The 27,645-nt window shown below is 44.3% G+C and overlaps 1 protein-coding gene across 3 annotated transcripts in view; it reads right to left on the bottom strand.

Annotated features, from left to right (window-relative positions):
* The window catches only part of ENTREP1 (endosomal transmembrane epsin interactor 1), a 133,627-nt gene that overhangs the window by 34,542 nt on the left and 71,440 nt on the right, over positions 1–27,645 (bottom strand). For all 3 annotated transcript variants that reach the window (XM_077474968.1, XM_077474967.1, XM_077474969.1), the window contains 3 exons: positions 12,553–12,686; positions 3,999–4,128; positions 2,522–2,594 (listed from right to left, as the gene is read on the bottom strand). In XM_077474968.1, coding sequence (XP_077331094.1) covers positions 2,522–2,594; positions 3,999–4,128; positions 12,553–12,686 — 337 coding nt within the window. The remainder of the gene's footprint in view (positions 1–2,521; positions 2,595–3,998; positions 4,129–12,552; positions 12,687–27,645) is intronic.

Consider the following 27,645-nt stretch of genomic DNA (forward strand, 5'->3'; position numbering starts at 1 on the left):
ACAAGTCGGATCATTATGATCCAACTTAGATGTGACTTCTATTCAAATCAATGGACTGAAAGTTGGATCAGTAATGACGGCTCTCATAGGGAACTATTGATTTTTACATGTCAAAAAAACAAAAAAAATGCTTGACATGGCTTAACACTGTATTTAAAGTGGTTGTAAGCCCTTACAAACCACTTTGGCCTACAGGTAAGCCTAGATTAAGGCTTACCTGTAGGTCAAAGACATATCTCCTAAACCTACACGGTTTAGGAGATATTTGCCAAAAGACGGGCACCGCTGTCTACGGTGCATGCGGCTCCCGTGCGCATGCGCCGGAGTGACGTCATCGCGGCTTTGCCGAATGACAGCGGCAGAGCAGCGAGACCCACTGAGAAGATGGATGCTCCGGACTACAGGGGACAGCGGTGACTTCGCTGGCTCCTGTGTCAGGTAAGTGACACATAATGGACTACTACATTACGCTTTGCCTTTGCAGGGAATCAAAGAGGAAGTAAACCCATCAGGGTTTACTTCCTCTTTAAGCTGCAAACAAAAAACGTCTGACGCTGGTATAATCAGCTATAAAAATGCCCTATGTGCAAAAATTCCCCTCCATGATGGAAAAGTCTGTATTTACCTTATTCTTTTGCCAGCTGCTTCGAATTTAACATTCTAGGGTTAAACTTAGTACACACTAGCATTTTTTTTGTTCAACACAGCGGGCTGATCGAAAAAAACTGTGAGAGCTTAGGGGGAGCTGCAGTACTTATTATCCCATGTTAGTACAGCAATCTCCCCATTGAGCTATTGTGTTCTGACAGGGGGACACCTCCGCCAGAACTAACACACTGGTCAGCCGATCATCAGATCTTTTTAGGTCATGCCCCTTAGACATAAGCCAGGCATTTGGCTGGCTTGTCAGACCGGCTGCCCTACACACGAGCCAAATGTTGTCCGATATTTGGCCTATGTGTACAGCCCTTAAGGGCCAAAAAGTGGTTGCTTTGCAGTGCTGCGTTTCAGTCACACCTCTAGCACTTTCTGTATGGAGTTTGCACTTTTTGTATGGAGTTTGTACTTTCTCCCGACCTCTATGTAGCTTTCATCCCACAATTACAAAACTTGTTGTTAGGTAATCGGCCTCTTCCCAAATTTCAACTGGTATGTTTATGACTCTGGAAGAGACGTCATATTGTGAGTTCATTCGATAGATATTGGGGTTGATTTATTAAAGACAAACAAACTGTTCACTTTACACTTCGCAAGGAAATATGCCCCAGAGCCTAGTCTGGCAGATCCAATTATGTGCAAGAAAAAAACTATTTTTTTTAATTTTCCCTGCAGTAACATGCAGTTTTCATGACACTCTGGTAATATGAGGCTTTACTTCATGAGTTTTAATTCATGGCAGCTATCTATTACAGTGATATTCTCAGTAACGTGTAGCACGTTCTTGCAACGTTGCAACACTGTCTGCTAACAAACCTGACTAACTATTATTTACCTTATTTAGTGTAGTTGTAATTCTTACAATTTCCTGCTTTCCAGCAATAGTAACACATAGATTGGAGTGGACGCTATTGTTGTTTTTACACAATTTTGTTGAGTTTATTTACTAAAGGCAAATCAGCTGCTTCGCTTTGCAAAGAATTTCCCCAGAGCTTATTGACTGAGGTGAAGCAGTGCTGACTTCCATCATCCAATCATGTGCAATCAAACTTACTTTTTTGTTTTCCCTGTTTGAGTGGATAGTCTTTGCAAACTGAAACTTGGCATTTACTAAGCTCTGTGGCAAATTCTCTTGCAGAGTGCAATTTCCCTTGCAAAGTGGACAGTCTATTTGCCTTTGGTAAATTTGCCAGAGTCCGAATGAATCTAAAGACACTAAGGCCGCGTACACACGCGGGGACTGTTCGCCCAACTTTGTCCGCCAAACAGTTTCAGCGGACAGTCCGCTCAAAATTAGCATGGACTTGCCCACACACGACGAACGAACAGTCCGCTGAAACCGTGCGCGATGACGTGAACGGCACGTACGACGGGACGGAAAATACGACGTCCTATACACTGCAATGCAAACTTCGGCGTGTAAATCCTTTCTGAGCATGCGCGGAACTTAGTTTGACGAACAAGCCTACACACGAGGGGACTGTTCGCTGAAACAGAGTTTCAGCGGACAGTTTTTCGGAATTTCCGAAAAACTTTGTTCAGCAGACTGTTCGCTGAAACTGTCCGCTGAAAGCCCACACACGAGCGGACTGTCCGCCGAAACACTGTTCAGCGGACAAAGTTGAGCGAACAGTCCCCGCGTGTGTACCCGGCCTAATGCAACGTGTGAAACCTTGATGCTATACGAGTACTGGAAATAAATAAGAATAAACTAAGCAGCTAAGAAACCTAAGTGAACTACGTAGATACATTTAAAAGATTGGATATTTTATTGCTTCTTCATGCTATATCAAATTTAAGGAAACCCAACTATTTTTTTAATAACAGTGAGAAATAATATTATTGTAATAAAACAGACAGGTACCTGAAGTAGCTGGAACACTGTCCGGTTCTACTTCAGAGCTGGGGACAAGGTCTGGTATTTGTACATCTGTTTCCTGTAAATATTAATAAGGTTACAATGTATTTTTCATTGGAACATGAAGTGCCTAATGGGCCTAAGGGTAAAACAAACATTTATGCCTAAGCATCATTTTGGGCTTTAATTTGGTGGTAAATGGTAATTGATATCTTCAGTTTTTTTTTTTAATCAAAGGAAAACTGTTCCAAAATAGTAAAAAAAAAAACCTAGCTGTCTATTTCTTGTTACTGGTAATACCTTCCACCAAAGAACAACCCAAAATAAATTATCACAGCGATACCACATATGTGTAAAACCCTGATCTAGGTATTTTTTCTCTATTTTTACATATACAGTGTATCTTTCCTCTCCATTCACAGAGAGAGAAATGCAGGGGCAGGCTTCACAGTGATCAATCACTGTGGTAGTCAGATGACCCAGAATCAGGAGTTCCAGGTCGCAATCGTTAGTACAGGACCCAGGACTCTTGGTGAGACCCCGTGCGGCACACTCCCAGCACAAAGACAGATACACATATATGCGGCCCCAGTCCAGTGAGGCCGCATACATGTGTTATATTGGCGTGAAGGAATTAAAGTGGCTGTAAACCTTAGACGTCTTTTATACAGGCGATCTGATCAGGTCCGCCTGTCTTTTTTTTTTTTTTTTTTTTAAGCGGACCTGAATAAAAAATCCATGGAGCCCTATGGAAAGTGGGATGTAAACAGATTTGTGTCCATTTACACCTACCTCCGAGTCCAAACAGGTCCAGTAAAAAAATTGAAAAGAACTGCATCCTTTTCCGTTTTGGTGCAGCAGATTGGAGGTAGCCTGATGTAACCGAACAATGGAGTTCGTATACACCCGGCTGCCCATAGAGCTCAACGGGGTCTGCATAAATTGAACGGGCACAGATGTGACGCCTGTCCCACTCATCTCCAGTCAGAAAGGGATCTGTGAGCAGATCCCCTGCTGATCCAAGCAGACTCCATTCTGTGTGGAAGAGCCCTAAATCTAAGTAAATAAGCTCACTAGCACAATGTAATGTACTAATAACTATTACAATAAAAGTACCTTTCCAAAAGTCTCTGGAGACGTGACATGAGATGCGCCCCATACAGCTACACACCCTCCAGCAAACTGACAAAAACACTACACTGACAAATTAGCAGCAAAGTTAAACATTTGATTCTTCCTAACTGATCACAGTGAAGCGCTCGAATATAGCACACTGTCGTCATTTTTGAAGAACTGCCACAACCTTTGTGTAGACTCAGTAGACTATTTGTTATTTGTTGAAAGCATGGAAGCACTGTAAAGCTGTACAATATACCAGATGATTTTGTACAGTATAGGAATATACTATCTGTAGTTTCTAATATCAGAGCTTTCTAAATATCTAATAATAACCTAAATAATGATAGAATAGATGAACAAGTACCTCCTGTAAATGACTCTGGCCAACCACAGATTCGTAAGATGGAGGTGGTTCCATGGGACAAAACACTTCAACTCCTTTGAATCTGGATCCATAGATATGTGGTAGAGGAATCACCTCGTTACCAGACATTCTGCAGAGAGGACAAGCACAGTTAGTCTACTGGCATGATCCTTTATTTATTTTATTATATAAAAACACATTTGATAATTAATGGTGCAACATTAATCAAATTTTTCCCTTTGCTCTTCCACCCACTTTCTCTTATTCCTCTCCTACCACCCTCCTCTTCATATGGATATTTTCCATTATTTGGGGGGGGGGGGGTTAAGTACCTGAATTTCCTGTATTCTCCCTGTGATGGGGGGGGGGGGGGGGGAGGGGGTTACCTTGGGTGGGGTGCTTGTGGAACCCAGCTTACCTTGGAGAGCTCTGGAAACTCTGTGTCTAGCTCCCCTGGCCCCTCCTATGTGTAAATAATCCTGTGTCCATTAGGGGCACAAGGTGACCAAGAACTCCAGTCTGATCTGTGCTAGTCCGACTCGCTGTACAGTAACACTGGAATGTTGTATATATTGTGTGTTGTCTCATGCTGTTGTCGACTGTTTGCTGGGATAATTTGGGGTGTGTCTGTGTCCCATTGTTCTGTTGTGTTTGTCTGCCTTAGGAGAAATGCATTATGGGATGGACATTTTGTATCTGTGTTCCTGGCATGTGGACTGGGGGCAGGGTGGAGAGGGGGAGGGGCGGATTGCTCGAACAGCTCTCCTTGCTGATTGGACAGTTTTCCCCCACCCTGAATTCCAAAGGGAGGGGTGATTGTCCCCTGAGTTGTATATCTGTTTGTACATGTGTTTCAATAAAGAGTTTGATGTTTTTCACCCTACATTGAGTTAATGACTGGGTGAGATAAGGGGTCTTGGATAGTGCTGGTTCTGGACAAAGGAAGCATTTACGGCGGACATAGTCCTGTTGAGTACGGGGGTCCATCACACTCCTGATTTTAGTGTTTCCCGGGAAATCCCTTTTTTCCCCGATTTTTTTTTTTTCTTCTTTTTTTTTTTTAGATTTTTTTTATTTTAATGTCTGTGCCACCCGCCATTTTCCAGAAGACCAGAACATTGAGCTCAGCAATGGGCATCTGTGGGTGTTCCGTAATTGGCCGAGCAGGTCATGTGCGGGATGGACGGAGGACATGAGGGTCTGTGATTTGCCTGGAGGAGATGGTCACATGTGGATGCAGGGCTGGACTGTCTGTGGGTAATCTCGCCAGCCCTGCATGCTGCCAGAGTGAGTCCTAACTCTCGCTGTGTGTCTCTGTCTCCTGTGGTCAGTCTCTCTCAGCCGACCCCACCTCTCTGTCAGCCACCCCCTCTCTGTTAGCCAACCCTCCCTCTCTGTCAGCCGACCCATCCCCTTTCTGTCAGCCGACCCCTCCCCTCTCTGCCAGCCAACCCCTCACCTCTCTGCCAGCCAACCCCCACTCATGTCAGCAGACCCCCCCCCTCTCTGTCAGCCGACCTCTCCTCTCTGTCAGCCGACCCCTCCTCTCTGTCAGCCAACCCCTCCTCTCTGTCAGCCGACCCCTCCTCTCTGTCAGCCGACCCCTCCTCTCTGTCTGCCCCCCCTCTTCTCTGTCTGACCCCCCCCTCTTCTCTGTCTGACCTCCTCCTCTGACCTCCCTCTTTCCTTCCTCATTGGGTGGGGGCCCCATAAGATAGGCTGTACGGGGCCCCAATCATTTCTAACAGCAGCCCTGTGAGTGAGTGCACCAGTTCAGATGTGTCTTGACATACCCCTTGTCATAGAGGCTCTATGACAGGGGGTAGGTCAGTGTGGAGTGTAGGGGTCCCTCTATGACAGAGGGTAGGTCAGTGTGGAGTCTGGTGCCCTTACACTCCACACTGACCTACCCCCTGTCATAGAGGGACCCCTGCACTCCACACTGACTTACCCCCTGTCATTGAGGGACCCCTACATGCCGCACTGACTTACCCCCTGTCATAGAGGGACCCCTACACTGAACACTGACCTACCCCCTCTCATAGAGGGACCCTTAACTGCATACTGACCTACCCCCTGTCAGAGAGACCCCTACACTCCACACTGACCTACCCCCTGTCATAGAGGGACCCCTACACTCCACACTGACCTACCCCCTGTCATAGAGAGACCCCTACACTGAATACTGACCTACCCCCTCTCAGAGGGACCCCTACAATGCATACTGACCTACCCCTTGTCAGAGGGACCCCTACACTCCACACTGACCTACCCCTTGTCATAGAGGGACCCCTACACTCCACACTGACCTACCCTCTGTCAGAGAGACCCCTACACGCCACACTGACCTACCCCCTGTCATAGTGGGACCCCTACACTCCGCACTGACCTACCCCGTCATAGAGGGACCCCTACACTCCACACTGACATACCCCCTGTCATAGAGGGACCCCTACACAACACACTGACCTACCCCCTGTCATAGAGGGACCCCTACACAACACACTGACCTACCCCCTGTCATAGAGGGACCCCTACACTCCACACTGACCTACCTTCTGTCATAGAGGGACCCCTACACTCCACACTGACCTACCCTCTGTCATAGAGGGACCCCCTACACTGCATACTGACCTACGCCCTAACATAGAGGGACCCCTACACTCACCTACCCCCTATCATAGAGGGACCCCTACACTGCAACAATGCATACTGACCGACATGAGATGTAAGGAGGCACTCCACTGGGGACACTGAGATGTAAGGAAGCACTCCGCTGGGGACACCTGAGATGTAAGGAGGGACTCTACTGGGGACACCTGATGGCATCTGGTGGCAGGCGACGTAACAAGTGACACACTAGGGGCTCCCACTGGTTCAGCATTATGGTGAGTTGAACTATTTAATTTTATATTACAATGTAATAATAATGCACTTCAATCATCCTGACACCATAACAACCATGGTGCCGGGATGATTGAAGCGCCAACACCAGGTGTTTGAAGTATCTTTATCTGCTGATTGTTAAACTTTCTGAAATACACATTTCTATTGTGGTTTAGGATCTGGGCCTGCTGTTCCTCCATCCCTTTCTTTCTTTCTCCCTTTGTTTCTCCCTCCATCCCTCGTGCATCTCAGACTCTAACCACATCCCCTTCGAGTCACGCCCGTTTAAGCCACACCCACTATTTCACGCAAACCACTCCCATTTTTTGGCATGCCACATTTTTCTCTTCCCCTATACGCCTATTAATGCATGCCCCGCCCCCTAATTATAACGTGACCCTGCCTACAGCCAAAAAAGTATCCCTACATTTTTTTTTACAATGTTGGCAACTATGCCAATAGCGCATGTATTTCATCAGGAGAGGGGGTTGGCTGCATAAACCCAGAGGACGGCAGAAGATGGCAGCATGGTATTTTTTGTGGAGCAGCAGATCCCTGGAGAACACCGTTGGATTGCTGGGCATTTGTAAAATGTTTCTGTGCAGAGCCCAGCTATAATAATATTATATTATTATTATACAGGATTTATATAGTGCCAACAGTTTGCGCAGCGCTTTACAACGTTGAGGGGGGACAACACAAATTACAATACAGTTCACTATAGAAGGGACAGGAGGGCCCTGCTCGTGGAGCTTACATTCTAAAGGGAGGGGGAGGTGGTACGAAAGGTATTCGCTGCAGGGGATGTTCTGATGGGGGTGGCTCAGGTACATTTCTTAGGTGGGTGTGGGATAGGCTTCCCTGAATAAATTAGTTTAAAGGGATCTCCTGAAGTGGACAGACTAGAAATATTGGGGCAGGGAGTTTCAGAGGATGGGAGAGGCTCTAGAGAAGTTCTAGAGGCAAGCATGGGAGGAGGTAAGAAGGGAGCTAGAGAGCAGGAGATCTTGGGAGAAGTGGAGAGGACGATTTGGGCGATATCTGCAGATGAGGTTGGTGATGTAGCTGGGGGCGATGTTGTGGATGGCTTTGTATGTTGTGGTTAGTATTTTGAATTTTATGCGGTGGGGTATTGTAAACCAGTGAAGGGATTGGCAGAGAAGAGTAGCAGTCACAGATCAGTTAGCTGCAGCAATATATTGGGGAGAATGCAGGGTACTGGAAGCTTGACTTGGTTGGTTCAGAAGAATAGGCTTACTATCACCTATCAGCATCCACATTATGTCTACTGAGGGCCACACCTACATAAAGCGAAACTTAACTGTATATGAGCACCACAAAGCAAAAACGCTGTTTCAATTTTATTTGTATTATTCAAAGCAAACTCACCCATCCATGCACGTCTCCATGCTTTATCCTGTTGAGAAATCACTTTGCAAAGCACCCCCTAGCATTCCTAGCTGCAGCCATTTTTAGTAAGATCAAGTGATTTATGTAGCAATTACTTGATACAATCCTTCTGCCCTTCATTTCCTGGTTGGAGGAGGTCTAGCATTATCTAGATATGTCCACCCCAACCTTCCTGGTCCCTGTCTCGCCCCTTTCATCATTGGATTTCAGTTCTTTCAATCATAGAGGTTCAGCATGTCATAGTCATTATTATATTTACGTAACTCTACTTACGAGGAAGCATACTGCTTACATCAGGGCTGAGGGCTCATTAGAGGAGTACTCAGGTAGGGTGCTCTTTCAGGAAGCTATGTACAGCACCCTGCTGGCCCCCAGCCATGATCTTCCTGCACTGCATAGAAAAGCACAAATGCCCAATGATAATGTAGTTGGGTCCAAAATAAAGTATGTAATGAAAATTGATATATTTTATTTAAAAATGCAATTCGCATGTTGATAAAGGGGAGAAGGGAGGACTTGGGGAAGGCAAAATGAACACAGATTAAACTTCAACTTTATAAATGATGATGCTGCATCCAGGGAAATGTCACATTCATTCAGTAAAAACATTGTCATCTGTGATAGACAGGCAAATGTTTTTATTGCTAATCATCTTTCAAATATTTTCTTTTGTGTCACTTTTATGGCTAACTAGGACTCTGCCAACGAGTATCCTGAAAGCAGGAGAAAATGTATTTTTTGCCAGTAAAAGCAATTACAAATAATTAAATGTTCAGGCTACACAAACATCTGCTCTGATCCTAACAGCAAGGAAAATTGAACTTTCACTACAGCAATCCTCTTATGATGATGTTCCAGACAAATGAGTCTGTTCTCTAAATTGTTTTCATCACTAGCAGTGAAAACGCCACCGTGCAGATTTCTTAAGCCAAGAAAAGCCAGTACAATTTCACAGAAAAGAATTTAAAAAGCTGTACGTATTGTTGAAAACTAATGATGAGTGTTCAATAGCTTTGAATAATGCAAAACATGATGTAGTAAACCTATACTGGTATATAACCCTTTCATAAGCAGCAGTCACTGATGCCTGCATGCCCAAGCCACATTTTACAGTACCAGCCTGTGATTTGTCTGTCGACTTAGTAATACCTATATAACTAATTTGCACACATACATTTTTATGTATATTTTTTAAGACATTAAGGTTTTTACTTCATACAGTGTTGTTAAAAAAAAAACTACAGCTGTTTTCAGGGGTGTAACTAAAACCTTCAGGGACCTGGTGCAAGAAACCATGATGGCCCCCCTGAACACCCCCTCCATCTGACCCCCGAGCTTCCAATTATGGGAGGGTGTCCATGGATATCCTCCCTGAACTCTGCCTCCCATATGCCCCCTGGAATGTGCATCCAGAGCAATCACGGCAGCCCTTTACCATGTGATTAGCTGATCACATGTAAACAGACTTGCTGGGTATCGGCAACCCTTTCCTCCCACGCTGTGTCAGTGTACAGAAAGGAGAGACGATAATTGCCAAGAATGTCAGTAAATTGTTTACACTGATAGGCAGCACTGATAGGCAACACTAATTATCAGTGCTCATCAATTCCACCTATTAGTGTCCATCAATGCTGCCTATCATTTCCACAGATCAGTGCTGCTTTTCGGTGCTGCCTATCATTGCCCATCAATCCTGCCTGTCAGTGCCCAGTGCCACCTATCAGCGCCCATCAGTGCCGCCTATCAGCATCCATCAGTGCCACCTATTGGTACTGCTTATCAGTGCTCAATGCCCATCAGTGCCACCAATCGGTGCCCATCAATTCTGGCTCTGCTCTCCCCTTCCTCCCTCCTCTCTCACACGGGATGACACAGCAGATCTTCTCCCTCCTCCCGTATGTGTACTGCGGGAGGTGTGCGCTTGTTAGATTCACACTTGACTTCCTGCAAAGCACACACAGGAGAGGGGGTGGGGGGAGAAGGAGAGCAGATCAGCTGTGTCATCCCGTACGTGAGAGAAGGTTTATGAGAAATGCTCTCCATTCAGAGCCTTGGGTTTAGCAACCCCGCGGGCCCCCCCCCCCCCGATAGTGGCAGAATGCCAGGGCCCGGTCGCCACTGGCTTCTTTTTTTTTTTACAAGGGGATACATCCAAGAAGCGCTGGGATTTCAATACATATTGATACAGAGTAGGGAAAGGGAAGAACAACAAACATTTGAAAAGATCATAGGCTCTGATTAGGTGACTCACTCCAGAATGAAACTCCAGAGCTTAAACCAAAAAGGATTAATAAATGAATCACCAAATAATAACCAAAATAGCTTTAAAGCAGACCTTCACCCTAAACAAACATTAATTTTGCCCTGCCGCCTCCCCCTCCCTCATTTGGATATTTATTGTTTTTTTTTGGGGGGGGGGGGGGGTAGTTGTCAAGCACTTCTGCATTTCTTACATTGGCGAGTATGATGTTCATGTCCCCTGCCCCCCTCCGTCTTGGATTCTGTGCATGTGCAGATGTGCCACAGGACTCTGGATCTTGACAGAGACCCGTGACACATTTGCAAATGACCAGCTTTCCTGTACATTTACAAATGCGCAAGGTTCCCCCCAGGTGCATGCACAAAAGATAGCTGTTATGGAACTTTCAAACCGTTGCCACATTTGTACATATTGGGTAATTTTCCTGCATATCTATAGAAGGGCTCTTCCGAGACCCCTATGCCGGACAGAGCCCTTTGGCACAACTGTGCACTCACCAGAATAATCAAAATGGCACTGAAGGATGGGGCGTGGAGCCAAACAAAAGGGGACTGAGCTTTTCATTTAATAATTCACAAAACAAAGGCCCTCTTTATTAGGGCTTACTGATGTTTGCAAATGTTTGAATGAACTCAGAAAAACAGATGCCAGAGAAATTGCAACCAGATGGGGCGGAATTTGCTCATACATTTGGGCATATGAAGTTTAGAAACATTTTTGCTGCCAGTAGTTGCCTCTAATCTTGCATTTAGACAAGTTTGTTGAGCATTTATTCACATATGGCATAAGCTCAATCTATTGGCTGGAATATTCATGTATTCTAGTCACTAGAATAAATAAACACGTATAAGCGCACATTTAAATGCTTTTACGTAGAAAAAGGCAAAAACACATCTGGGTGATTTTTTCCTCCCCTGCACAAAAAGGACACTAAAATGCCTGCATGTACCTGGACACATTAGCTAACATGAAGGTGCATTCAAAGATGTAAAAAAAAAAAAGCAAAACGCGTTTTTTAGCATCCATGTGCATGAGACTTTATGCCAGTGAAATCACAGGTAAATCATTAAAGTGGTTTATACATTTTTTATGGAGGTCCTTCTTTTTTTTTTGCTTTAAGTTCTGCTTTTATTACAGGCTGACTAAAATGTAGACTGCAAAAATATAAAAGGAACAAAAATATGTATTTTCTATTTTTAAATAAATGGATTATTATTATTATTATTGCAGTACAACTGTACCTGACAGCTGCACTATTAAAAACATGGCATTTCAGATGGACATTGGAGCCAGAAGATGGAAGTGTCCATCTGGGGACTGAAGGTTTTTATTTATAATCAATGAAGCCTGCAAGTGGTCGTTATAGCAGAGCTAACAGTGATCAGATGATCAGAAACCACCATTCATTCAACACTCCTGGGTGTGGTGTATGTAAAATAACATGTTCTCCTTTAGTAACTATGGTTCCTCCCACAAACCTTTATGTCACTATTGTATATTGCAGGGACTAGGGGTCAGCACGAGGAACCACAGCAGCCAGCAGTGGGAACTGTTGTTTCAGTAACCCAAGATGTCAAAGAGCTCTGCTAAAAAGTGAAGTTTTAACAAATAGGGACAATCTGCTTTCATTACAGAGTACTGCCATTTTAATTCTGTTGACCCTCTGACAGGTTCATTTTATAGGAAGAAGGGAAGAGTTAAATATGGTCTATTAGCATTAAGAGGTTAAATAGGAATAATTAAAAAAAAAAAAAACTTTTTGTGATGTTATTTTAACTGCCATTATGTACAGATCAAATTATACTTTTTTGACCTGCACATAAAGACTAATATAAATTTGTTGTAACAATACAAGGTTTGCAAGCATAATTTCCATAGGATCTGTAGCAACGGCACCTGAGATACAAACTGGGTCCAAAGACAGCCAAGTGTTACCTAGACCTAATACTAGGTATCACTTATTTTATTCTGTAACATTACCTGTATAAACTCATTTACCTTGGTGTCATTCTAGGAGTGTACGAATAGAATGTCGAAAAATATGAAGGTGGGGGAGCAGGTGGAACAAAATCATCAGGGTCTGGCACCTGATCTTGCTCTTCTACTTCCTCTGCAGACACCTGGGATTCATCCTAAGAAGTGGAATAAGCGGTTAACCCTAGAAGAGTAAAATCAAAGACTTCATAGCTGAATTCCAGACAAACGGCTAAATATACACGTGAAAGACATATGAGAGCTGTTTTACCTGCTAAGGATTTGCCCAGCCAGTTCTGATGTTTACACAGCTCTGTAACACAACACAGCCTTGTCTAGAAAAGGAGGACGCCTAATTTGATTGTGCCATTTCATTCCCAGTTATACAGTTACACAGGTGAGTGATGGGCTCATCACTGTGCTGTTTCTCCTTTCACTGTTCAGCCAAAGGCAGGGGCAGGTCCATGACCACCTGGACTCCGAGGAAGTGGGTTAAAAGATGCTGACCGAAGACATCTAGTTGTTATGGATTTGGGAATAAGCCAGAATTTTGGGATGCTAGTCTTTGTTGATTTTCCATGTAAAGGTTTATAAATCCTAGTAGTATCTTGTCTGAGGCATGAAATGTTTTTCTTTCTATCTGTGGAATGTACCTTCTATAATAGGACTCATTTACATCTATATACATACTTTTCTTTTGATATAGATAATATATTGTCATCATGCTCTAATCATACACTTACATCATTGTACAGTATCTCATTAAAGTGAGTATACCCCTCACATTTTTGTAAATATTTTATTATACCTTTTCATGCGACAACACTGAAGAAATTACATTTTGTTACAATGTAAAGTAGTGAGTGTACAGCTGTATAACAGTGTAAATTTGCTGTCACCTCAAAATAACTCAACATAGCCATTAATGTCTAAACCGCTAGAAACAGAAGTGAGTAAACCCCTAAGTGAAAATGTCCAAATTGGGCCCAATTAGCCATTTTTCCTCCCCAATGTCATGTGACTTATTAGTGTTACAAGTTCTAAGGTGTGAATGGGGAGCAGGTGTTTTAAATTTGGTGTTATCGCTCTCACTCTCACTCTCTCATATCGGTGACTGGAAGTTCAACATGGCACCTCGTGGCAAAGAACTCTCTGAGGCTCTGAAAAAAAATATATTGTTGCTCTACATAAAGATGGCCTAGCCTATAAGAAAATTGCCAAGATCCTTAAACTGAGCTGCAGCATAGTGGCCAAGACAAGACAGTTTCCACTCAGAACAGGCCTCGCTATGGTCGACCAAAGAGGCTGAGTGCGTGTGCTCATCATCATATCCAGATGTTGTCTTTGGGAAATAGACGTATGAGTGCTGCCAGAATTGCTGCAGAGGTTGAAGGGGTCGGGGGTCAGCCTGTCAGTGCTCAGACCATACGCCACACACTGCATCAAATTAGTCTGCATGGCTGTCATCCCAGAAGTAAGCCTCTTCTAAAGATGATACACAAGAAAGCCCACAAACTGTTTGCTGAAGACAAGCAGACTAAGGACATGGATTACTGGAACCATGTCCTGTGGTCTGATGAGACCAAGATAAACTTATTCAGATTCAGATGATGTCAATCGTGTGTGATGGCAATCAGGTGGGGAGTACAAAGACAAGTGTGTCTTGTCTACAGTCAAGAATGGTGGTGGGAGTGTCATGGTCTGGGGCTGCATGAGTGCTGCCGCCACTGGGCAGCTACGTTTCTTCAAGAAAGCCATGAATGCCAACATGTACTGTGACATTCAGAAGCAGAGCATGATCCCCTCCCTTCTGAGACTGGACGGCAGCACAGTATTCCAATATGAGAAGGATCCCAAACACACCTCCAAGACGACCACTGCCTTGCTAAAGAAGCGGAGGGTAAAGGTGATGGACTGGCCAAGCATGTCTCCAAACCTAATCCCTATTGAGCATCTGTGGGGCATCCTCAAATGGAAGGTGGAAGAGTGCAAAGTCTCTAACATCCAACAGCTCCCGTGATGTCGTCATGGAGGAGTAGAAGAGGATTCCAGTGGCAACCTGTGAAGCTCTGGTGAACTCCATGTCCAAGAGGGTTAAGGCAGTGCTGGAAAATAATGGTGGCCACACAAAATATTGACACTTTAGGCCCAGTTGAGACATTTTCACTTAGGGGTGTACTCACTTTTGTTGCCAGTGGTTTAGACATTAATGGCTGTGTGTTGAGTTATTTTGAGGGGACAGCAAATGTACACTGTTATACAATCTGTACACTCACTACTTACTCCATTGTAGCAAAGTGTAATTTATTCAGTGTTGTCACAAAGATATAATAAAATATTTACAAAAATGTGAGGGGTGTACTCACAAAGGGGTGTACTCCCTTTTGTGAGATATTGTATGTGTAACCAAGTCAGTGTTTTTAAGCACAGTGAGGGGGAATTAAAAAAAGCCGGAGCACACAGAGTCTGGAGCAACTGTGCATGGCAACCAGCTTCTAGCCTCAGATTTTTCAGTTAACGTTTGAAAATGAAAGCTAAAGAGGAAGTAAACCCTGATGGGTTTACTTCCTCTTTTTTTCCCTGCAAAGGTAAAGCATAATGGACTACTATGCATCGCATAGTAGCTCATTATGTGTCACTTACCTGACACAGGAGCCAGCGAAGTCGCCGCTGTCCCCTGTAGTCCGCCGCATCCATGTTGCTGGTGGCGTCTCGCAGCTCCGACGAATCACAGCGGCGCAGCCGCGATGACGTCACTCCCGCGCATGCGCACGGGAGTCGCGTCTCGCAGCTCCGCCGCTGCCATACGGCGAAGCCGCGATGACGTCACTCCCGCGCATGTGCACGGGAGTCGACAAATTAGGCAAATCCATTCTTGGATTTGCCGCATTTAGTGCGCCTGCGCGCCGCTGTCTACGGCGCATGCGCCGTAGACAGCGGTGCCCATTTTCGGGCAAATATCTCCTAAACCATATAGGTTTAGGAGATATTGCTTGGACCTACAGGTAAGCCTTAATCTAGGCTTACCTATAGGTCCAAGTTGTTTGGAAGGGTTTACTTCCTCTTAAGAGCTGAATGGTTGCCATGCACTTCCCCTTAATGTATGTAACGAGTCAGGTGTATCTCACATATCACTTAAGCTGGCCATAGACAGATCAAAATTCTTGATTAGAATTTTGATCCATCTATGGGCAGGCTGGTTGTACTGAAGTTGATCTCTCGACCGATCACTGACAACCGCTATAGTCACCATAGTGATCATTGTGTTCTGCCGGTGGGGACGGCTCCACTTGCTTTCCGCCTGCAGAACACAATAGTGGGGTGGATTCAGAGGAATTACCCCATCCACATTGACACTGGGAACTGAGCAATTTTCTTGCCTTTAACCAGTGTTTGAAGGAAAGAAAATTGCACAATCTGTGACCTACCTTACGTTTAGTGTGACCAACTGAAACTTTGACATTTAAAGGGGTCGCAACCGATTTGTTGGCCCCAATCCGAAATGTTGAAGTTATGGATTGATGGTAAGTATTGCATCCAAGGTTGAGCTGGCCATAGATGGATCAGTTTCATTTTGTTTGTTTTTTTATCAGCCAGCTGATCAAAAATATAAATAACACGATTTCCCCCATCCACAAGTTTAAGGTGGATGAGGGAGTCCTCTCTGTTGGGCTATTGTATCATGACAGCGGAGACTCTCTCACCATCAGAATACACTGATCAACATAGAAGAATAAAAAAGGAGTTTTGTACAATTAGTAATAACCTTCTGTTCATGACAAACCTGTTAAATCTGATGTTGGCTCAAAAGGCCCAGGATTTTGGGGAGTTTTTTCTTGTAAGAAGGGCACATTTCCTTGTCCTAATGGAACAATGGGGATATCACCCCTGTAAGCCCACGTACACACGGTTGGAGATTTTGCCAACCAAATCCGTCGGATTTTGCCCGTCGGATTTAGTCCGACGGATTGTGTCCGAAACTGTTGCATACACACGGTTGGGCCAAGTTGGCGAAAAATCCGATCTTTCATAACGTGATGACGTAATTTCGTTACGATGGGACTACATTCAGGCTAGTAGCCAATAGCTTTGATGTAGGAATTTGATCTGAGCATGCTTGGCACTTGGTCCAATCAAAATGCTCTACACATGATCGGATTAGGTCCGTCCGGCCCAGTTGGTCGGGAAATATTTCCAACATGTTGGAAAATTGGGTCGGATGGAGATTCGGACGGAATCAGTCCGATGCATACCACACACAGTCGGATTATCTGACGACACGGTCCGATAAGACTCATTCCGACACATTCTCCGACCGTGTGTACAAGGGCTAAGGGGACAATGTTTAAAATTAAATGTTTTTTTTATACCTGCAACTCTGGGTATATGTAGTAGTATATTGCTTGAAGTGTCTCTGTGGCTTATATGTTGCGGAGATAGCTCAGAGCATTATTCTCCTCTCACAAGTCTGCCATGTATAATCATTTGATTGAACAGGCTGTTGCTTAACATTTTATGCTTGAGAGACATTAATTTTCACAGTTTTGCATTCAGGTTTTGGATTATGTTCCTCAATTAAGGCATGGTGGTAGGGAAGACAGTCAAAGAAGGTAAAGAAGTAAGCCATTTGAATTAAAAACCTGGAGACCTCAATGCTTCATGATCCTAATAGGGAATATGATCTGACACATTATTATGACTTTTTGTTTATTAATGTTTTTTCTGTTTAGATTACATTTTTTGGCATTATGGATATGTGTTTTTTTTTATGTTATAAATATTACTGATTAATGATAGCATTAGAGGAATCATATATACAGTATGTAAAACCCAATATTGACAGCTAAAAGGATGGACCTATTTTTTCTTTAGCTTCATTCCCAAATACAGTATCAGTTTTTTATCAGGGCATAAAATGAATCCATTACATTTTTCATAATAAAATAGGTCCATTACTTAGTATTTTAGGGCCTTGTGCATACTGGTTTATTGTAAAATGCTGTTTCTTCTAACAGGAGAAAGTTCAGAGTTAAAAACTCACCTAAGCTGGATTATTTCAAACCAGTTTCGCAGCGTTAGGCAATTGGGCATTTATTTATTTCATTGACCATAATTTTTATTTATTCTGGCAATTTAACCACTTCAGCCCCGGAAGAATTTACCCCCTTCTTGACCAGAGCACTTTTTGCAATTCGGCACTGTGTCGCTTTAACTGACAATTGTGCGGTTGTGCGACGTGGCTCCCAAACAACATTGACGTCCTCTTTTTCCCACAAATAGAGCTTTCTTTTGGTGGTATTTGATCAACTCTGAGGTTTTTATTTTTTGCGCTATAAACAAAAAAATAGCGACAATATTGAAAAAAACGCATTATTTTTTACTTGTGGCTATAATAAATATACCCCAAAAATATATTTAAAAAAACATTTTTTTCCTCAGTTTAGGCCGATACGTATTCTTCTACATATTTTTGGTAAAAAAAAAAATCGCAATAAGCATTTATTGATTGGTTTGCGCAAAAGTTATAGCGTCTACAAAATAGGGGATAGTTTTATGGCATTTTTATTGATAATTTTTTTTTTTACTAGTAATGGCGGCGATTGGCGATTTTTATCATGACTGCGACATGGCGCACACATCAGACAATTTTCACACATTTTTGGGACCATTGGCATTAATACAGCGATCAATGCTAAAAAATTGCATTGATTACTGTAAAAATGTCACTGGCGGTGAAGGTGTTAACCACTAGGTGGCGCTGTAGGGGTTAAGTGTATCCTAGGGAGTGACTATAACTGTGGGGGGGGAGGGGCTGTGTGTGACACATCACTGATCATCGCTCCCGATTACAGGGAGCGGTGATCAGTGACAGTGTCATTAGGCAGAACGGGGAGATGCTTGTTTATATTAGCATCTCCCTGTTCTTCCTCACCGTGAGATGATCGTGGGTATGCCCACAGACATCAAGTCCGTGGGACCCACAGTCATGGAGCTCCCGGTGGGCGCATGCCCGCAAGCTGCCTCTGAAAGGGCAACGTACAGGTACGTTAATCTGCCTGTACGTGCCCTTCTACCGCAGTATACCTGCGTGAGGCGGTCAGGAAGCGGTTAAATAGACTTTAGCAGCGTCGGTTGTTTTTTTTTTTCTGCCAAAACTCTGCTGCTCCTGGACACACTGGCTGTGGATAACATGCAGGAGAGTTTAGAGGCAGGGGAAAAAATGAATTTCAAAAATGTTATAAATTGATTTGCATTTTAATGAGTGAAATAAGTATTTGATCCCCCTATCAATTCAGCAAGATTTCTGGCTCCCAGGTGTCTTCTATACAGGTAATGAGTTGAGATTAGGAGCACTTTCTTAAAAGAAGTGAGTGTTCCTAATCGCAGCTTGTTACCTGTAGAAAAGACACCTGTTCACAGAAGCAATCAATCAAATTCCAATCTCTTCACCATGACCAAGACCAAAGAGCTGTCCAAAGATCTCAGGGACAAGATTGTGGACCTACAAGACCATCCCCAAGCAGCTTGATGAGAGGGTGATAAAAGTTGGTGCAATTATTCGCAAATTGAAGAAACACAAAATAACTGTCAACCTCCCTCGGTCTGGGGCTCCATGCAAGATCTCACCTTGTGGAGATTCAATGATCATAAGAACGGTGAGGAATCGGCCAAGAACTACACAGGAGAATCTTGTCAATGATCTCAAGGTAGCTGGAACCTTAGTCGCCAAGAAAACAATTGGTAACACACTACACCGTTAAGGACTGAAATCCTGCAGCGCCCTCAAATTTGTCCCCCTGCTCAAGAAAGCACATGTACAGGCCCGTCTGAAGTTTGCTAATGAAGGTTCGAGCTACCAAACGTCAGCCTCAAAATGACTTGGAGAGGATCTACAAAGAGGAGTGGGATAAAATCCCTCCTAAGATGTGTGCAAACCTGGTGGCCAACTACAAGAAACGTCTGACCTTTGTGATTGCCAACAAGGGTTTTGCCACCAAGTACTAAGTCATGTTTTGTGAAGGGGTCAAATACTTATTTCAATCATTAAAATGCAAATCAATTTACAACTTTTTTGAAATGGGTTTTTCTGGATTTTTTGTTGCTGTTAAACCCACCATTAAAATGATATTTCTTCGTCAGTGGGCAAATGTACAAAATCAGCAGGGGATAAAATACTTTTATAGATTTTTCCCTCACTGTGTATATATATATACAGCCACAGACTATGACACTCCCACCACTATGCTTGACTGTAGGCAAGGCACACTTGTCTTTGTACTTCTCACCTGGTTGCCGCCACACACGCTTGACACCATCTGAACCAAATAAGTTTATCTTGGTCTCATCAGACCACAGCACATGGTTCCAGTAATCCATGTCCTTAGTCTGCTTGTCTTCAGCAAATTGTTTGCGCGCTTTTATGTGCATCATCTTTAGAAGAGTCTTCCTTCTGGGACAGCAGCAGACCAATTTGATGCAGTGTGTGGCATATGGTCTGAGCACTGACAGGCTGACCCCCCCCCCCCCCACCCCTTCAACCTCTGCAGCATTGCTGGCAAAACTCATGCCTCTATTTCACCAAAGACAACTTTTAGACGCCGGCAGGTGCACTCAACTTCTTTGGTTGACCATGGCAAGGCCTGTTCTGAGTGGAACCTGTCCTATTAAACCACTGTATGGTCTTGGCCATCGTGCTGCAGCTCAGTTTAAGGGTCTTCTTATAGCCTAGGCCAGTGATGGTGAACCCTGGCACCCTAGATGTTTTGGAACTACATTTCCCATGATGCTCAACTACACTGCAGAGTGCATGAGCATCAAGGGAAATATAGTTCCAAAACATCTATGGTGCCAAGGTTCGCCATCACTGGCCTAGGCCATCTTTATGTAGAGCAACATTTTTTGCAGATCCTCAGAGTTCTTTGCCATAAGGTGCCATGTTAAACTTCCAGTGACAAGTATGAGAGAGTGAGAGCGATAACACCAAAGTTAACACACCTGCTCCCCATTCTCAGCTGAGACCTTGTAACACTAATTAGTCACCTGACAACAGGGAGTGAAAATGGCTAATTGGGCCCAATTTGGACAATTTCACTTAGGGGTATACTCACTTTTGTTGCCAGCGGTTTAGACACTAATGGCTGTGTGTTGAGTTATTTTGAAGGGACAGCAAATTTACACTGTTATACAAGCTGTACACTCACTCTACTTTACATTGTAGCAAAGTGTTAATGTTGTCACATGAAGAGATCTAATAAAATATTTACAAAAAATGTGAGGGGTGTTCTAACTTTTGTGAGATACTGTATATATATAACTATATCTATTTCAGAAAAAAATGGTAATTATGGCAGTACTGAAATTGTGGTTGGTTGATTTAGTGTGAGGTATGTTATATCATTGGCTGCATTAATGCTATTCAGTTCCCATCAGATCCTTCTTTAGGACAATGTAGGTGGAGTCTGTATTGTTTGTGTACATGCTGTCATGCTGTTTTTTTATCAGCTCTATTCTGTTCCCCATCAGGTTCGTATCAAGGACGAGGTTAGCGGGGATGGTGTTTATTGTTTACCTGTTAGCACCTATTCAGCTCCCCTTCAGGTCATTATTAAAGAGGAAGTAAACCCTTCCAAACAACTTGGACCTATAGGTAAGCCTAGATTAAGGCTTACCTGTAGGTCCAAGCAATATCTCCTAAACCTATATGGTTTAGGAGATATTTGCCCGAAAATGGGCACCGCTGTCTACGGCGCATGCGCCGTAGACAGCGGCGCGCAGGCGCACTAAATGCGGCAAATCCAAGAATGGATTTGCCTAATTTTTCGACTCCCGTGCGCATGCGCGGGAGTGACGGCTTCGCCGTATGGCAGCGGCAGAGCTGCGAGACGCGACTCCCGTGCGCATGCGCGGGAGTGACGTCATCGCGGCTGCGCCGCTGTGATTCGTCGGAGCTGCGAGACGCCACCAGCAACATGGATGCGGCGGACTAAAGGGGACAGCGGCGACTTCGCTGGCTCCTGTGTCAGGTAAGTGACACATAATGAGCTACTATGCGATGCATAGTAGTCCATTATGCTTTACCTTTGCAGGGAAAAAAAGAGGAAGTAAACCCATCAGGGTTTACTTCCTCTTTAACGACTGTTCTATTGCCAACATCTATTAATGGAATGTTTCAATTGCATATTACAAAATGTTGTGTTTTAAAATGACCGGTGTTTGGTGATAGCTGTAACTATGTAAAAGTGCTGAGAATAGTCATTATTTGTGGCTGCGCAAAACATTGCATTTTCTATTAAGGAGTATGCACTTTAACTTGTTTTACACTTTAATAAACTGAAAAAAGTGAAGAGCAAGCATTATGTTTTAAGGCATGACATTAGGCTGCAATCTTTTTGCACAAAGCATCTGATGAATAGTAGATCAGAGTGTGATTCAGGCTGGGTTCACACCATAGCACACCCCAGCTCACAGCAGGAGTCCGGTGCGTCTCCATTCACAGTTTCAGGTCCGATTTCAGCCCAAATTTTGGGCTGAAAGGGACCTGAAAAGGACCAAAAGATGCAAAGGGATCCTGTGCAATTCGAACCGGAGCCGCTGCGGAGATGTGTGAAACATAGAGAGAGTCGGTCACAATCTCCTGCTATGCAAATTGGATGCAGAGAAATCCCTGCATCCAATTCGCAATAGTGTGAACCCAGCCTTAAAGCATATGTTGAGCTCATTTACACCTTTAATCAATTTACACAGCACTTTACTGTACATTTATATTGTACATTCACATGAGTCCCTGCCCTCAAGGAGCCAACAATCTAAGGTTCCTAAATCACATTCATACATACATATACTAGGGCCAGTTTAGACAGGAGACAATTAAACTACCAGCATGTCTTTGGAGAGTGAGAGGAAACCCACATAGGCACAGGGAGAACATGCAAACTCCATGCAGGTGCTGTGGTTGGGATTCAAACTGACAACCCCAGTGCTGCCAGGTGGAAGTGCTAGCTGCTTTGCTTACCTTTGAAACACACTAAACTGTAGAACATAGATATGAACCAGATTTTTACTTGAAATGCATTTTCCTGACGCCTTCATGGCAGCACACACTGGGTTGTGACTCCGCCCCCACAACCTGACAGGATTGGATTAACTATAAATTTGAAGGGGAGACACCCTGCTGCATTCTCTTTTTTATCCTCACCTGACAGGTTGGACGGACGGAGTTTTCCTGTTACAGATGAATAAGCCTCTACCGCATTCGCCCCAGCAGGTTCAAGCCTCTCCTGTTTGGAAGTCCCTCCTGTACAGTCTCTAAAGGAGCTTCTATGGAGGGAACCCCCGCTCTGGTGGTCTCAAGGGGCTACTGGATTTCTGGCATTACCAAAGCTTTAAAGCTTTGCAGTGGACTCCCCTTCTTCTTTTGCCTATTATTTCCTCTTATTTAAATAATATCCATCTTTTATTCCTATAGTAAGTGGTGGTTTATATTCCCTTATTTTCTCTACCTTTGGGATTGCTGTCTCTTGTAGTCCTCTGTCATGGCCGCCGTTTGTTTCTCCTTCAGTGGTGTTTTCTCTATGCTGTAATTCCAGCCTAGATGGCGCTGTTCGGCCACTCTGAGCACGTGCAGTGCTAGTGGTTTTTTTTTTTTTTCCCCCTATGTTTTTAATGTGTGTTCCCTTATCCAAAATGGCGCCGGAACACTCGGGACGCTTCTGTGCATGCGCAGAGCGTCAATTAGCCACCGCAATGGCGCTATTTTCAAATACATAGCTGTATTTCTCTGCGATTCTGCTGTGCAATCTGCAAAACTTAAGGAAGGTTGCTGCCTCTGCATGTAGATCACTCTGCAGTCTCCAGGTAAGTCCCTGTGGGACTCCTATATATATTATTATTGTTATTATATTGTTTCTTGCAGATAAACTTTGTTAATAAATAATATATATATTTATATTTATAAGTGAATTGTATGTGTATATGTGTGCATATATATATATGTACACATTATTTCTCTCTATCTCAGACTGTCCTTCACCCCTTTTTTTCTATGGAGTCCACTGTCCACGCAGACCACCATCAGCAAGTTAGGTAAGAGGCTTTACCGGGCAAGGTAAGTATTGAAGGGGAGAAAAAAAAGAATGCCAGATGTTAAATGCTGCATTTTTTTGGCAGCCCATCTAGATCAAGAGGCGCAAGTTCCAGCCATGGGAGAAGGTCTAGCCATACGTCTAGCAGGATGTCCCGCAGGAGCCGCTCAAGATCCCCTTCATGGCACTGAAGACACAGCCACTCACAACATAGCTACTCACGCCACAGTCGATCAAGTCGCAGGAGATCTCCTTCCTCACAATGTCAAAGCCGCCACACCCAACCTGCAGCAAACGCTTGCTGGGTATGCGGCGCTCCGGCACTGCCAGATAACTTGCCAGTCGCAGACGCAAGAATTGCTACAGACCTCATAAGGGAATCAGTGCGGGAGTCCATACTGGAAACAACAACACCAGCATTAGATAGAGCTGCTCCCAGTACATCTTCAGCAGACCCCCCATCTCACTCAAGCATCACAATCTTCCTCTGAAGATGAGGGTCAGGAGATGTCAGTGGGCTTTGATTTTTCCCTGGTGGAACCCTTTGCAAAGGGCGTTAAAGAAGCATTCGGCTGGCAAGATGATGCGGCGGAACCTCAGAAAATACGGAAATATTTTCCAAACCTAAAAAGAGATCCGTTATCCTTCCCATTTATAGAGGAGCTGGAGGATCTCATTAAAGACGAGTGGGAGAGGTCTGACAAAAGATCTAGTCTTAGAAACAGATTAGCCAAGATGTACCCTTTAAAAGAGTCAAAAGTGAAGCCTTTAATTAATGCTCCCATCGTCGATTCCTCATTAATGCGCCTCACCCGCCACGTCACACTACCAATCGAGGATGCTGTTTCCTTTCGGGATGTGCTCGACCGAAAGATGGACCTAGAATTGAAGAAGGCATATTCCATGGCTGGGGGAGTCTGTAGACCAGCAATTACCACAGCAGCAGTGGCCACAGCCATCTCAGGATGGGCATCTAAAATAGAAAAAGACCTACAGGATAGCATTGAAATGGGAAAGATTATTTCCTCTCTGCAAGAAGTCAAGCTAGCAGAGGCATCAGTAGATATTATCAGATCTTCAGCCAAGGCTATGCTGGCCTCCGTAACAGCGAGAAGAGCGCTATGGCTCAAACCGTGGATGGCCGATACAGCATCAAAAATAAATTGGTGCAGAATTCCATATGATGGCGCAAATCTGTTCGGTGCCAAGTTACACTCTGCCATATCCAAGGTAACAGGAGGGAAGTCAGGCCTGATCCCCTCCGACAGGAGACCCAAGACGCAGAAGGGACCTGTTTACAGACGTAATCTTCCGGACAAATATAGAGAGTCCAGGTCCTACTCTCCTGGTAGGGAATTTAGAAGGGACTGGAAAAACACAAAACCTTTTTTTCTAAGGATACAGAAATCTAAGGCCACCCCGGCAGGGGAACAGAAGGAACTTCACCAAGAACTGGTCAGACCATATAAAGGATTTATGGACATTGTCCACAATCCGATTCGGACACAGGTGGAAATTCAAAAACAGACTCCCACCAAATCATTTCCAGGCAACCAGAGTACCATCCTCAGTACCCCAAAGGATTCTGCTAGTAAAGTACATAGCAGAATTGAAACAAAAGGGAGCGATCCTGGAGGTCCCATCATGCCAAAAGGCAAGAGGGTTCTACTCTTCCTTGTTTCTGCTAAAAGACAGGGGATTTGCGTCCTGTATTAGACCTCAAGATGCTCAACAAGGATATCAAAGTGGAGGCTTTCAAAATGGAAAACCTTCAATCCATACTTCTAGCAATAAATCTGGGCGATTGGATGCTTTCAATAGATTTATCGGACGCTTATCTGCATATACCAATTCATCCGGCCTTTCAAAAGTTTCTCTGGTTAGCCATAAACCAACATCATTTCCAATTCCAGTGCCTCCCATTCGGCATCTCTTCAGCACCCAGGACATTTACAAAAGTATTGTTACCGTTGGTGGCTTTCCTCAGAGAAAAGGGATTACGCGTCAACCATTATCTGGACGACATCCTACTTTTAGCAAAGGATCAAGAGACGTTGATTCATCACCGAGAGATCCTCCTTACAACCCTCCAGAAGTGGGTGGATAATCAATTGGGAAAAGAGCTGTCTGCGACCCACACAAAATATATTTTTAGGGGCAGATCTGAACACCAAAACAAACAAGATACAGCTCGCGCCCGAGCAATCTCGGGAAATACAAACCGATAGTCCCTCCAGACCCGGAAGTAGTCACTTCGGATGCCTGCCAGAGCGGTTGGGGGGCCCACTATCAAGACCAGGCAGCCCAGGGCCAGTAGCATATTCAGGCTCAAGGTTTGGTCTCGAACATTCTAGAGCTCAGGAAGCCGTTTACGCCTTAAGGGCATTCGCACCATTCCTGACGGACAAGAATGTGCTCATTCGAATGGACAATCAAGTAGCAATGTCTTATGTTCAGAAGCAAGGGGGTACCAGGAGTGCCACCTTGATGGAAGAAGTTCGGCCCATCTTAGAATGGGCTCAGATACATCTAACAAGTTTAAAAGCAGTGTATGTTCCAGCGGCACAGAACATACTACCCGACTGCCTGAGTCGAGAAACGCTATCCAACAACGAGTGGTGGTTGAACCCTCGGACTTTCTCCCTCCTTACGGAAATCTGGGGAATGCCGGAAGTAGATTTAGCAGCCACTCCGACAAATACCAAGTGCCACAGATTCCTGTCAAGAGGTTCATTCCCATCAGTGGAGGGAGTGGACTGTCTAGTTCACCCATGGAACTTCAAGTTGGGGTATATATTCCCTCCAACTCCGTTAATTGTGAGGTTCCTATCCAGGCTTCGGAGATCCTCGGTGACGGTATTTACGATTATTCCACTGTGGCCGAGGAGGTCGTGGTTCATGACACTCTTACAGCTCAGCCTTCAACCTCCAGTTCCTCTCCCAATAACTCCGGATCTTCTGTCTCAAGGTCAACTTTTACATCCTGCATCAGAGAAATTGCACCTGATGGCCTGGAGATTGAGAGGGCTAGACTAAGAGCGCAAGGCTGTTCTCATGAAGTCAACCCTGATGCAAGCCAGGAAAGCCACTACCAATACCATCTATTCAAAGGTTTGGGGAAGTATCTGCTTCATGGCACAACAGAAAGGATGGAATTCCCTTTCTCCGGAACCCTCTCAGGTCCTGGAATTCCTCCAGTCGGGGGTCAACAAGGGTCTAAGCTTAAGTACCCTAAAGGTTCAGGTATCAGCTCTGTCAGCTAAAACAGATACTAAGTGGGCATTCCACCCATTGGTAATCCAATTTACAGAGCCTATCTAAACATTAAACCCCCCAGGAGGCCAGTCTTTCCATCATGGGATCTTTCAATAGTTCTCCATGCTCTCGCTTCTCCTCCGTTAGTTTCAAATGGAACAATCTCTTTATGGGACTTTAAAACGGTCTTTTCTCATTGTGATTACATCAGCTAGGAGAGTGTCGGAGATCCAAGCATTAAGTTAGTTCTCTTTCCTGACAAAGTAGTCCTCAGACCTTCCGAACACTTCATACCCAAAGTGGCAACTTCCTTCCATTACAACCATCATCCTTCCATTCTTCACGGACGATCAGGGTAATCCTCATCCACTAGATGTCAAAACAACCATCATGAACTACTTAACTGCTACCACCTCTTTTAGGAAAACTAACTCTCTTTTGATCATTCCCCATGGAACCAGGCGTGGGCAAGCCGCCTCCTCATGCACTATTGCATCCTGGTTAGTCAGAACCATTAAAAAAGCTTACTCCACCCAGCATATGGCGATTCTTGAAGACATCAGGGCTCATTCAACTAGGGCAGTGGCTACCTCTTGGGCAGCATATTGCAGGGTCTCACCAGAGACAATATGCAGGGCAGCAACGTGGTCCTCCAGGAATACCTTTATTTCCCACTACAAGGTGGATTCTGCTCATTTATCCATGGCCGACTTCGGCAGATCCGTCATTAGAGCCAATTCTTCAGCATTATAAGGAATAAATATTATTTTACTTGCACCCA

The sequence above is a fragment of the Lithobates pipiens genome, unplaced genomic scaffold, assembly GCF_037356315.1.
Source record: "Lithobates pipiens isolate NorthernLeopardFrog02 unplaced genomic scaffold, aLitPip1_a1.2 Scaffold_13, whole genome shotgun sequence".
Classification (NCBI taxonomy): domain Eukaryota; kingdom Metazoa; phylum Chordata; class Amphibia; order Anura; family Ranidae; genus Lithobates; species Lithobates pipiens.